Raw genomic sequence first — 12,685 nt, forward strand, 5'->3', positions numbered from 1 at the left:
AAGCAAAACGAAGCACAAAAAATGAACTCCAATCCGAAGCCAACGCCAAAGGAAGCGAGCTATCCAAAGGACACCTTCAAGCTGTTTTGCTCGCTGTGGATTCACATTTTCCTACTCTTCACTCCTTTATTCAGGCTCTCCTGTCAACAACAGACCAGCAACAGTCTGCTCGTGTATCAAGAATGCACATGGAAGTAAAATTCTCGCGCTTACTATGCACCAACGTTGTCCTGATGTGATGCGTGTATGGGCTATCAACTCTGTTGCTGACATGGTTGCGAGGGAGGGCAAAGTATTAGCAGAATTCTTGCGACCGTCTCGTGGAGAAGATATTTTAAGCAGGTGGTCTTTGGATAGAATACAGGCGAGAGCCCAAGACATAGCACCAACTCTGTGCAAACTGTCGGAGCAGGGAGAGTTCGATGAGAGCCTCACCTCGACATGCCGTGATCATGGACTGGTAGGTCTAAGTCTTTGATATATCATGTACAGGCCTCGTTTATCTTATGCAGGTATTCACATATATACTCTGCATGCTTGCTCAAAGTCGTAATGAACATCAATGATTCTAATGAATTCCAAACTATCATAGATGTGCCCATCTACCTTCTTGCGTGCGGAGCATCACGCACACGCCCCATGTTTGAATCCCCGTGTCTGATATGTTTTGCAGGATGGAGAGGACGCGACGCGTTCATGAGCTAGAGCCTAGGATGCACAACGCGGAACGGTTTTTTGCTATATCATATACTTATGCGGGGTTTTAAAGTGTGCTCTACTGCTTCTAAGGGAAGCTCTTCCAGACGCCTTGTCACACCGTGACATTCCCTTCTCAGACAAGGCGGCTAGACTAGAATCAAGGTGCGAAAGACCGTTCTCAAAAGGAATGTCTTCAAGGTCTGACTAGGCGATACTGATATCCGTCATACTTACAACTCTGATCAATTGTTTATCTATCTACCGCAGACGATCCACGATGTTTCTCACAAAACACCCTGCATGATGTCGTGTGCCAAATTGTTGTCCACACCGAAAAGTACTAGACTCTCAGGCTGATTCTTGTTACGGTGAGCATGTCGACTGGCCGAGGGGCCGAAATGTTCACTGTGGGTCTACTATGATTGGCGGTCCGGTAAGATACTGAATGATCATGATGTCATGCTCTGTGATCGGCGTCTTCGAATTTTGGATGTCCTCGCTGAAATTCCTGCTGTCATTCGTGTCAACGATTCGAGTCCTGATTCGACCATATTGTTGTCATCTCTGCATAGCATCAGTTTTGTTTCCAATCACAATGGGGTACCTGACGCGAGTCGAGCCCAGGGCTCGCTCCTATCGATAGTATTTTTGTTGTTGTTCGCACAATCAGGTGTGTGCTTCTTGCCTTCGTTTTTTTCTGCCAATATTCCTCTTTGCGTTCTGGTTCCTCCGCGTATAGACCGATACTATGCCTGTTTTTCGTGCACAAATGCATCGTGCCTTGTGCTGTTACGAAGGCTATGGAGCCATACGCCTAGTCCGGCGCCCGCTCCCATCGCTGATGGCCGGTAGATCTACAAAGCGGGGTTTGATTAGTCCCATACTATGACGGTCTTTCCTGCGCAAATACATTGTGCTGTTACGAATCATGGCGGGCTATGGAGCCACGCGCCTGGTCCGGCTCCCACCCCGATGGCCGGTACTATCTTCAATGCGGGTTTGGATTGGTCTCAAGTCGAACACCGTTCTGACGGACATGCCAGCAGTGGATGTCGTATAGCTTTCTGCTGGTCATAGTTGAATTTTCCAGCATGTACTGGTGGTCACCTATGAATTTCCGGGGTGATAGCAGATAAAGCTAACCGCTTACGTATGTCAATTATCCTCCCGTCATAATTTGTGAATGTGACCCTGGTGGCGTCCCTATAAAAATTATTTGTTGAGTGCAAAGTGACATATGACGGAACGCTTCTGATCCATACAATGACGTAGTAGCTTCATGTCCGACTAAGGGCTTATATTTATACACAGACCTTCCCGCTATTGTCCAGAAATAGTTAAGATCATAAACTCTGGATTTAAGATAGTAGGATGGATCGATAGCGCATCTGCATCAATACGTAACTTCGGTTCCAGAAATTCATATCCGTAAACCCCATCAGAGGAAAAGGTTCAAGGGTGAAGCGGGCTGAATGCTTGTCCGCCAATCCCTTTGGTCAGAAATACAGAATTTCCGCCTTTGTCGATATAGAAGCAGTCTTCAAGGCGAATGCCGACCTGTTCATAACCGTTAGCATTCATCCAATCAAACAGGAGTCTCCGTGGCTCCACACGTAATTACCGTACCTTGCCTTCAATGTATATGCCTGGTTCGTTCGAGAAGGCGTTCCCTTTTTGAATGATGTCGTCGGTTCCTCCACGGAGGTATGGAGCCTCGTGATCTTCAAGCCCGATTCCTTCGAACACTCAGTCCTAAAACTATAAGTCTGCTGTAATTTTTAGTGCTCACCGTGACCCAGTCTATGAGTAAAGTATCCTTTGTACCCACGCCCGTCAAGCCAATCACGCGCTACCTTGTCTACGGCAGATGTATTTGCCCCCTCCCGAGCCACTGCATGCGCCAAGGTCTGGGCGGCATGTACATCATACCAGATCCTAGTATGTTCCGGTGGAATTGAGCTATCATGCAGCATGAATGTCTATGCAGAACCTCAGCCAAGTGAGTGGTTTCACGACAGAATCATGAATGCTTACACGTGTAACGTCGCTGTGGTATTCAAGCAACGTGCCACCAGCATCTATGAGAATAAAGTCCGCTTTGCCCAGTGCGCGGTCGCTCCCGCTTCCATGCGGGAGAGCAGCGTTCTCTACAGCAAACGAGATCGAGAAGTCAGCACTCACAGGCACCTATAATTCGAATGTCAAATTTTGAAAAAAAATCTTACCGCCAAAAAGTACCAACGCCCATCTTTCGGCGAGACCAGCAGCAGCGAGCGCCTCATCTATCATCACTCGAACTTGTGATTCCCGTATCCCGATGTACATCTGGGCTTGTACAGCACGGATACAAAGAACGGTGACCTTGTTGACTGCGATGAGCTAGCCACGTTCAAATGCAAACACATCCGCTGACCTCGTTCGCACATCTCAGAAGGTCTAGCTCTGCTTGGGATTTGCGCGCCCTGAGCTGGGTGACTTCGAGTGGGGCAGACATAACGCGGACGCCAGGAGCAGCCTTCTGGAGACCGTCGACAATGAAGTATCTCATCATACCGTCAACGTAGATGGGCCTTTCAAGTTCAAGTTCAAGGGTGGAAAGCGCGACGGTGTATGGGTCTTCGTCTTCTGCCCAGGAGACAAATGAAACGTCAATTCCGGGTACTGGTAAAAGTCTGGCGCGCGTTTCCTCAAATGCTGGTGTGATAACAGTGATTTTGGCTACAATGCTGGCCTCCTCGAGTACGGGAGAGATTATAAGTAACAATGGTCTTTCTGAAAGGTGCCACGTCGCCTCGGAAATGTTACCAAAGTACTGCGCATTTGCGCCAGGCTCTGCGATGTATGCTGATGCGCCATTGTCATACAATATCTTTGCCAAGTTTTCCTGGCGTTGGAGAATTTCTGAACCATTTATGGGCTGCGCATCGGAGCAGTGGCTTGCTAGGCCTGTCCAGCGGTCGTAGTCGACTGATAAGGATTCGGGGCCGTCATTAGTGAGAAACTGCAAGTAGAAGATGGTTGCACAAATGACAAGACTGAATAAAAGCCTCCACTGCCAGTGATAGATTATGTCCTGATGAAAATCTGGCAACACTCTCAGCAGTGTGAGCAGCTTACCTCTGATAGGCTCCGAGTCCGTGTTACTTTGGACGTAACAAAAGTTTGAGTGATCTCCTTCCCAGAAACGGAGGTGTCCACTTGCTCATCTTTCAGTGTTTGCTAGGCAAGACAGACTATAGCGACTAACCATGACTCATAATTTGAATTAGCGCTTAATGGTGGGGAACACTAATATAAGTCTAGTAGTAACCCGAGACCGTATCTGGGCGGTGGCAGTGCACGGCGCCTTGAATCCTTCCTTTGACATCATGGAGGACACGGAAACTTTGCTAGCACTAGTCCGCAGCCTACTGACCATTCCACTGCCAGAACTGGATATTCTTCTCGACGCGCTCTTGTCGTGCGATGGAGATGTTCATGCTACTGCCAAACTGCTTAATTCTGGCGATAAGACAAGGTCTAAGCCAGTGAGCAGCGTTTCAAAAAGAAAGGATCGTTCTGTGGGTCTTCAAGGCTGGTTAAATGCAGGCAATTCAAAAGTCGAAACCACTTTTTCTGACAGTCCTCCTCGAAAGAAACGGGGCGTCAAGGAATCCAGTCTCTCTCCTGTTAAAGCGATCATCAAGGATACCACTGTATGCAGCAGCCCTCCGACCAAACCCCAAGTAGACTTGATGTCGGTTCTACGCCAACCACCCTCGAGTACGCGATATGTACCGCGCCTCCTTCCCTTGACGTTGATGAACCCCCCGATGGTGGCCAAGCACACACCTTGCACGATGCATCTATCCATATTGCCACCAGAGCTTGCATGCAAATTATTCTACACCATGCTTGATCTGTCACAATCTTGGAAAAGGAACAAATGGTGGCTATTTGATCGTGTGGTCGAGAGCCCTCACCGCACATCGTTCTATGCTCGAAAGACAGATGGTGTGGAGTCTGATAACTCGTGGCAGGAGGCTGCACAATACTGGTGAGATAAAAGAATGTCGTATCTTCTTGAGACGAATATTTAACCTGACGCACTAAAGGTATAATGGTCGACAAACAGACCCACCTAATGTCTTTCCTGATGTGATGGAAGAAGCCTGCTTGTATGTAGAAAATATGGTCAACAAAGAGATGCAGATGCGACCTCGCCTCCCGCTTGAATGGGCAGGCAGGGGCTCCGAAGGTCAAATCTGGCGTGCCAATGTAGCAGCATCAAATTGCTACGAAGGCACAAAGGACAGCGTTGGATTTCACTCAGACCACTTAACATATCTAGGGCCTTACCCAACTATTGCCTCACTGAGTCTCGGTGAGCATCTTTTAACCCGCTGTCCTGTGTAGTCATACCGGGTCGTTTGCAGGGACGACAAGAATCTTTCGCCTCCGGGAGGTCGTGCCAAGTGAAGAGATGCACTCACGGAGGGCACAGACATTTAACATTCCTTTGCCTCACAATTCTGTAGGTCTTCGCGCTAGTGATACATGTAGAACTATACTCAGACGTGCATCCAGTTGATCATTATGCATGCTAGCACCCAGGAAAAGTTCAAGCATTCAATTCCTCCTCAATCTACACTTGACCTCTATCGGCCTCTCTTTCCTCACCATGCTCGCCTGGAACATCCATTAGAACCGTCCAATTGTCGTATCAATATAACCTTCCGGTTCTATCGACCAGATTTCAGGCCGCAAAGCATCCCGCGTTGCAATTGCGGTGTACCAACAATTTTGCGTCCAGATATGAAAAATAGACATGACGGTCAGACGGACAAATACTGGTGGACGTGCCACGCTGGCGCACAGAATGAAGGAAAAGGGTGCTCGTTCTGGCAGGTCATGGATATGAAGGCTGAGGGCCGAGGGCCGACCATTTCTGGTGTGGGGTGCAATGAACGGTGACATGAATTGCACCAAGGGTGCGCTGAAGTTTATTCACAAACAAGTCGTGGTACGTCACTCTCATTGCATCGTTGTATGGGAAAGGTTGAAAAAATTACAACATCGGCGATGAACATTTCGGGAACAACAGGTCAAATGCGTTACTAGATTTTGCTGGGCGTAATGCAAGTTCTATCAAACCTCCGAGGCTTCGAGCAGCGAACTTGGAGTGACCATCAGTCCAAGTATGTGGTAATGATGATGGGTTCCATAGTGCCCTGGTAATATCAAGATTTCACGAGAACTCGCCGGCCATAGGCTCCAGTAACCCCATCAAAGAACGTTCAGACTCTTGCTTTAGAATTGCAGTAGAACTCGCGGGTAAGCTTCCACACCATAATCTTGTTCCTACGGTATCCCCGCAGGATCATACATAAATATAACTCGACATTCGCATGGGAGCTTGAAGACGAACCCTTGAGGCCATTCACAGAGTGTTGTAGCACAGCCATCACAACGCACGTGTGAACATCTTTAGCGACTTTGTTGTTTGGGTGGCAGAAATGGAGCCACACGATTTTTCATCCCACAGTTGTGGATTCCATTGACCACCGGTCGATCAGGACGTAAAGCAGCATACGGCATGATCGAGTCACAGGTGAGTTTGCGAGGTAAGGTCTTGACCATCCTTAGCTCTGACAATTGAAACTGGCACACTCAAATTCGATTGAATTCGTTCACGTTACCGTATTTCAACTCAATTGGCTTTCCAGAAAGGCGGTCTGACACGGAGCATCCAATCTTTATCAGGGACGTCATTTCCGCCTCACCTCCATGTTAACACACCCTGATTAGCGCTTATCTTTACACAGTATATACAGACAAGGACTTGAGCCAACAAAACTTCTGAAACACATTGCACAACAAACAATCACCTTCCAAACGTGTCTGAACCAGAGTATGAAGAACACGACATTGCGTCCTCGTTTCAGGGTGCAAGTTCAAAGTATGAACATTCTATCACTCCCAAAAGCCGTTATAGAGCCCCGGGTTTGTGGCGCTTATATTAACCTCTCAGAGCGTTCTATTGACTAAATTCTCTGTTATCTGAATGTAATGGGCCTTTCCATAATCATGCTTCTGCGCTAGTCCAATTGAATAACCTGAGGCTGTATCAGACACGCGCTAAGTCACCAGGCGCAAATGCTAGATGGGGTCGGAGAGTTGGATATCCTGGGATCGCAATGCTATCATATCTTGGGAGTTTAGCCAAGGCCATCATCTTTCCTGAGTAGTAGAAAAGACATCTAGATTGAACGTTCCTCACTTGATGCGGTTGTATCGTAAGTTGGGTAAAATTATCTCATGCATTCAGCTTCCCAATTTGAACGAGTCCCTCGGGCGACTGGCTAGCTGTGTTCTTGAATAGTTATTTCACGTTCATGACGATGTGATGGTATCGATGGTTGACTGGATTTGTTGCACACATTGTATACTTTTTGCGTGCGACAATCGTGCAAGATCTCCGAGTCAGTGTAGTCGAACACCCGCCGGATGTAAATAATTGCCCGACATCGACGAAGTTATTGATAGAGACAGATCCGTCTTCTGGATGTTTGAACCCATGGTCACCATCACCGCTACTGTGCGCTGCAGCTCATCACAGATTGCATCCTCCGCGGTATACCAGTAATAGGTTAGGGGAGACGGCCTGTACTATGTAGTATAACGTGTCGAGTCAGGTCACGTGCACTGCTTGTTTCTCCGCTCTCACCCGAGCATCAATCACCCAAATTCAAACCCTCGCCATTCTCAGTATCTATCAAGCCATGGCCCGTGTATCGTTCCAACCGACCTCGCCAACTCGTTTTGCCAGCACTGTGTGTATCATCTCTTGTTCTTCTGGCCAGGGTTCGGTTATTGAAATCCGCTTTTGATGTGATTTAGCTGGCCAAACAATGGGGTCCAACGCTAGGCATATGGGGCGTAGGTGCCGGCGCGGCTGCTCTCTTCGTGCGTCTAGATAGTACTACTAGTCCCTCTTACTTTTTTTTCTGATTCACCAAATAGTTATTGTCCGTTACCCCGGTTGTGAAAAAGGGTCTTCTCGTAAATGTTCCGCTGGTGAGGTCTTAGATCATCGTGTACATTCATTCTGCTCATCTCGCGCGTGATGGGTACAACTTTAGATCGGGAATTACTACGAGGACAAAACGCCTGCCTCGGACAAGCCGTTCTGAATGGTCCGCGATTATAGACACATACCGCCCTTTGGGATACCAGTATTTCGTTTAATGTAGAATGCGGCCATCCAGAATATACATTTGCGATCATCTAAATCCCCCGCGGAGGTGTCCATACAAATTGTGATACCACCAAACTGTAGCCATGGCTTTCAAAGTTTAGCAGATGTTGTGTTGTCATGGTCAAGGTCACTAGTAAGGTCGATGCCTAATTTCCCTTCCAACTGTTTGACTGCATCGAGAGTGCCACCTATCGGAACATCTAAAAGAAGATTCGTCAGGACAGTTTGCCAGGATTTGCCATCGGCGCCGCATGGTGTCCAAGCTGCCAAAGATGATGCAGCCGCGGACGCATCTACAGATCAGATGTACTTAGAATACGCGACTTACGGATGGTCTCCATGCCAAGAACGCGAGCGGCCTTCAAGTTCCTGTTGATGGTCAAAAATTTCACCAGCAACGTGGTAGGCACAGTCCTTACATTCCTATATCATCAAGGAAGACGGCTTCTCCGGGACGAATGTGATTTCGCTGACAAGCAAGAAGATAAAATTCGGGATCAGGTTTCCTGTTGATGGGTTGAAAGTAGTATAAGCAACACCACTATTGCTGAACCTCGTGAAGACCTTAGTTGAGGGTTTTCCTAACGTACCGCATGCCTAACTCGCTGGAGTCACAGAAGTCATCGAATAATGTACGGAGATGAAACTTTGCTCCATCCTCCCATCCCAAGAACCGCAACTCCGAGTCGGGAACTCCTATAGGAGGTTGTGCTGCAGTCAGGGGCATCGAAGAAGAAGAGCCCGTGATGTGCTTCGAGTAATTATTAGTAAGAGCGATGATAAGCCATCTTCCAGACGCTAAGATAAGGCACTGAGTATGTTCGGAGTGTACCGTGATGCGATAGAGTCACCTCTTATCCGGTGAATGGCCTGCAGGATGTGACAATCATAAGCTGTAGACTGTCGCATCATCCTACCAAAAACCTTGTGGCGTTGGCGGAGTTAATAATCAGAGCAGCGACTCATCAGATGTTTCCAACACTGACCTCACGGCCGTCAATATCAAGCATCACAGGTAAAGCCGGGAGATCTGACTCGACAAGGATTAAAATAGTTGCCTAAGAAACGTACCATCATGAGGCCATACCTATCTTTTTGCGAGCACAGTATTCCGTATACCATTTGTTACCATTTTCTGTGTCAGACAGGTCACGTCCAAACTCTTCGTAGAATGGGAAGAGCGATAGCTCTCCACGTTCGAATCTCTCCCAGGCCCCACCCGGCCCCCGAGAGGCTCTGCCCACGGAATAAACATGAGAAATACCGAGATGAACATAGTTTGGACAGACGGACATCGAGACATTCAGGTAATTCCTGGGTAGACTCTTCTCCGACTCGATCTCATCGATCGCAATGAACGGGCTATGAAGGACGACGCCGCCAATCTGGGAACAGTTACCCGAGGATGATCAATGATCAGCCGCAGCCATGACGAGCGACAAGACGGCACCGCGTGCGTTGTTCGCGTCGGTACCAACGGGACGTACATCAAAAATAATGGCCTTCAGATGGGGAGAAGACATCGGTTAAGCGAACCCGGCGGCTCCTACAGATTGGCAGAATGGTAACCGACTATGATCGCTGCCGCAGCACACGAAGCTTTGTCAAACCGAACAAGCTGCTGCAGGAGACGCAATGAAGAAGAAGAATCAACTGGGAAGGTACGGCATCTAAACATACAAGTTACCGGTTCATATCATCCCGGCGGCAAATTCGACACAATCCTGAACGCTTGAAGTCTTGGAAGAAGTTAATGAATATATGAATAGTCGTGCCGCGAAACATTCTCATCAAGTGTCCATGTCAGTGGATGTCACAATGCCATAACTTGTCAGAACGAAGACGATGATCAGCTAGGGCTACCTATCCGTGGTATTATTATGTCGGTCGGAGTTTGAAAATATCTCTTGCTTGACTCTTTGTACAACATTTTCGAGATACTAGTGAAGCTTCCATCTCTGCCAATTCAGATCGTTCATCCGTGTATCTGATCGTTACCAACTTGCAGGACCGAATATGCCTAATCCACGGCAACGTCGTAAAGCCAAATCATCAACGCATAAAACCGTATCCCACTCACGGCGTGCACAGAGACTCCTGAAGAAGATGCCAGGTGAGTTTCCGATGATATTAAATTATATCCATGATACATGAACGTTCATGTGCTCATTTATCGGATACTCGCGGATTCTTGTTTGGTGTATCTGATTCGCCTCGTGCTGTCGTTATGCCTGATTGGTTTTGTGGAAGATTATAATTGTGATTGACAAAGTGCCTAGCTGACGAAGTTCCCTTTTAGTGATACGAGGTCCAAAAGCCTTGCAGGACGCTTGGGATAAATCAAAGACAGTTCACCAAAAGTGAGTTTATCTCCGCATTAATTTTCAATTTGTTTTGCTCTTGGAGTTCCGGTGGGGCTGGTGTTTTCGAATTTGTCAAAATCTTACGGCGATACGGACTTTGTTGCCAGTCATCAGACTTGGACGATTATCCGCTCTAGTGGTGAGATATCTGAGATGGGTTATAACACGTGGGCAACTGTCCCAATGGAATAGGTCTTGATTCCTGTCGACCCCCGCGAGACTTGTCATCAGCTCCGCGGCTTGCAATTAATTCAATGAATTGTGTCCTTGACCGGTCGTTTAAATCTCTGAACAAATGTTTTTCTACAGCTATGCTGCATTGGGACTTCAGTTTGCTTTGACCCCCACGCAATCAGGCGGAGTCGAACGGACATCAATCCCTCCAAAAGTTTCAGCTGATGTTGAGTCAGTCTCTGCTACCCTCAAGTCAGTTGAGTCTGGCCCTTCGACTATACCCAAGGGGTTTGGAAGAATTATCCGAGACGAGTCTGGTAATGTGATACGAATCGACCTTCCTGAATCCGAGGAGATTCAAGACTCTGTACAAAACACGGAGCTCCCCGACGCAGAGGTAGATGAGAAAACTATGGGTGATTGGGTCGGTTGTCTCAATAGAATATACCATCCAAATCGCACCATAGATGCACGAGAATCATCCTCGTCGTGTGCGCAGGGAACACATGCGATTGACGGTGAGTGCCGCTATCAAAATCAATGTTCTCGCGGTTTGTCTTCTGGCGCAAAACTCAGTTTTCCATGATCTCAATTAGAGAGACTATCCTATACTTGATGAGTTCTTGGGATCTATTAGTGTGGTGCCTACGGCACTAGCGCTTCTTTATGGCTCATATGACATTCGGCGGTTTTTCGATTTACTGACCAGTTAATTTTGTTTGAAACAATAGTGTTGGAGCAACTGTCGACTTCTGGCAGGGCGGTTGTGCGACACTCGTCATGTGGAGAAAGATCATACCTGGCGCGGTTGATCCAAAAATATGGCGATAACTACGAGAGGATGGCGATAGATCGCCGTCTAAATCCCGAACAAAAGACAGTGGGTGAACTAAGAAGGGCGGTCGGTAAAGCGGGCGGGGTGGAGTCATTCTGCTGACCGAGAGATACATGTGGGCGGATTATCGCAGATTGGCACGTTCAAAATGCAATACATAACCTGTGGATATTACTTCTGCAGCACTGCACCTGGAGGGCGGCTCAGTAGTGTTGACGAGCGCCCGGTTAAGCGGAGTGAACCGACACCGATATGAGGATGTGGTGTGACTGTGACATATATCACACCGGAGCTTCGAAAATGGGCAAGGCTGTGTACGCACATCGGAGGGAAGGACTAGCATGGAGCACGCGTGAATGAATCTCGTTAAGCAGGGTCAGGGGCGATATCACAACGCAAATCACTAAGTCATTGAGTCAAGATATCCCCGGTGAACAGGTGACATGAAGCGGCCATTGCTTGTGGTAATATGTGGCGACGGGGTGACGCCTAGGCATGATGGATATTTGCGAAACTGCCACATTGAATTAACAAGTGAGGTTCAAAAGTAATACGAGATATGAGCGGGAGGTTCAAGAGTAATACGGGATATGAGAAGAGTAATAGGACCCTGGCCTGAGTCATGAATGTGTAACGATGTCTGACATTTTCCATCATAGAAAAAACATAGCGCGCATGCCGCATCGTAAAGCTTACGAAGGGATCAATAATCTGAGATCTGAACTAATTAAATAAATCCGGCAAGTCGGAATTCGAAATTGGATAAGTTATTGACAAGCTCTCGACCTTCTAAGACGGCAAAGTGGCCAAGACCGGACCTATCAGCGCACGCAGGTCAGGTGCAAACAAAGTTGAAAAAGGTATACGACACCTGTCAGGGTTGCTCTGTTAATGAGTGGGCGGCGTTGTGGTTCTCACGGCAGGTATGATGGATTTCTTTCCGATTGGCGGAAAAAGAGACTTTTACTGAGTGCCTGTAGGAGTCAAGAAAATCGATTTGGTCCTGAATCTATTGGTACACGCACAGCCGTATGAGGTACGTTGCAGTCAACGTTGAATTGATTACGACGGTGACCTCGTATAGCGTTCTTGGATTTATTGTGATAAAATGATTGGGTAGATCCCAGATCAACGCCACTGAATGACGAGATACCTGCAGCGCTCACAAGGTCGCCGAAGGTACAGCATCAAATATCAAGTTCAAGCGAAGGTAAACGCCCCAAATCTGGTGTTCCCGAAAGATCGACTTCGACTTACGACATCCGCTTTTCTCGTGTCTTTCACTCTTTCCATTTTTATCCGCGTTCTGTTCGAGCCGTCTGAACTGCCAATCGAACTTCCGCATATCGACGTCAAACAAACCATATTTAATCTTCC

At 47.6% G+C, this 12,685-nt stretch overlaps 5 protein-coding genes across 5 annotated transcripts; 3 read left to right on the forward strand and 2 right to left on the reverse strand.

Annotated features, from left to right (window-relative positions):
• Nucleotides 1-1,794: 1,794 nt before the first annotated feature.
• On the reverse strand, nucleotides 1,795-4,007 carry HD556DRAFT_675105 (peptidase M24). The gene is made up of 10 exons (XM_041311273.1): nucleotides 3,947-4,007; nucleotides 3,817-3,896; nucleotides 3,113-3,751; nucleotides 2,925-3,060; nucleotides 2,734-2,846; nucleotides 2,489-2,678; nucleotides 2,326-2,435; nucleotides 1,962-2,256; nucleotides 1,850-1,902; nucleotide 1,795 (listed from the first exon to the last, which is right to left on the reverse strand). Exons 1-8 carry the CDS (start codon nucleotides 3,954-3,956, stop codon nucleotides 2,152-2,154), a joined length of 1,383 nt encoding a protein of 460 aa, XP_041157904.1. The 5' UTR covers nucleotides 3,957-4,007; the 3' UTR covers nucleotide 1,795; nucleotides 1,850-1,902; nucleotides 1,962-2,151.
• Nucleotides 4,008-4,433: 426 nt separating this feature from the next.
• HD556DRAFT_1241311 (uncharacterized protein) lies at nucleotides 4,434-5,652 on the forward strand (the record flags this gene model as incomplete). The annotated part of the gene is made up of 4 exons (XM_041298188.1): nucleotides 4,434-4,735; nucleotides 4,794-5,062; nucleotides 5,115-5,212; nucleotides 5,266-5,652. The coding sequence occupies 4 exons, from the start codon at nucleotides 4,434-4,436 to the stop codon at nucleotides 5,650-5,652; spliced, it is 1,056 nt and encodes a 351-aa protein (XP_041157905.1).
• Nucleotides 5,653-7,384: 1,732 nt separating this feature from the next.
• On the forward strand, nucleotides 7,385-7,970 carry HD556DRAFT_1388499 (ubiquinol-cytochrome-c reductase complex subunit-domain-containing protein). Its single transcript, XM_041303488.1, has 4 exons — nucleotides 7,385-7,511; nucleotides 7,579-7,644; nucleotides 7,702-7,755; nucleotides 7,821-7,970. Exons 1-4 carry the CDS (start codon nucleotides 7,461-7,463, stop codon nucleotides 7,869-7,871), a joined length of 222 nt encoding a protein of 73 aa, XP_041157906.1. The 5' UTR covers nucleotides 7,385-7,460; the 3' UTR covers nucleotides 7,872-7,970.
• HD556DRAFT_1388522 (HAD-like protein) lies at nucleotides 7,971-9,781 on the reverse strand. Its single transcript, XM_041303489.1, has 10 exons — nucleotides 9,617-9,781; nucleotides 9,424-9,557; nucleotides 9,230-9,321; nucleotides 9,024-9,172; nucleotides 8,923-8,966; nucleotides 8,788-8,860; nucleotides 8,527-8,734; nucleotides 8,356-8,442; nucleotides 8,265-8,305; nucleotides 7,971-8,136 (listed from the first exon to the last, which is right to left on the reverse strand). Exons 2-10 carry the CDS (start codon nucleotides 9,457-9,459, stop codon nucleotides 8,027-8,029), a joined length of 840 nt encoding a protein of 279 aa, XP_041157907.1. The 5' UTR covers nucleotides 9,460-9,557; nucleotides 9,617-9,781; the 3' UTR covers nucleotides 7,971-8,026.
• Nucleotides 9,782-9,952: 171 nt separating this feature from the next.
• On the forward strand, nucleotides 9,953-11,410 carry HD556DRAFT_1241326 (ribosome biogenesis protein Nop16; the record flags this gene model as incomplete). The annotated part of the gene is made up of 4 exons (XM_041298191.1): nucleotides 9,953-10,049; nucleotides 10,236-10,296; nucleotides 10,609-10,991; nucleotides 11,205-11,410. 4 exons carry the CDS (start codon nucleotides 9,953-9,955, stop codon nucleotides 11,408-11,410), a joined length of 747 nt encoding a protein of 248 aa, XP_041157908.1.
• Between the last annotated feature and the right edge of the window lie 1,275 nt (nucleotides 11,411-12,685).

Source organism: Suillus plorans (genome assembly GCF_016647745.1).
Source record: "Suillus plorans strain S12 chromosome Unknown HD556scaffold_46, whole genome shotgun sequence".
NCBI classification, from domain to species: domain Eukaryota; kingdom Fungi; phylum Basidiomycota; class Agaricomycetes; order Boletales; family Suillaceae; genus Suillus; species Suillus plorans.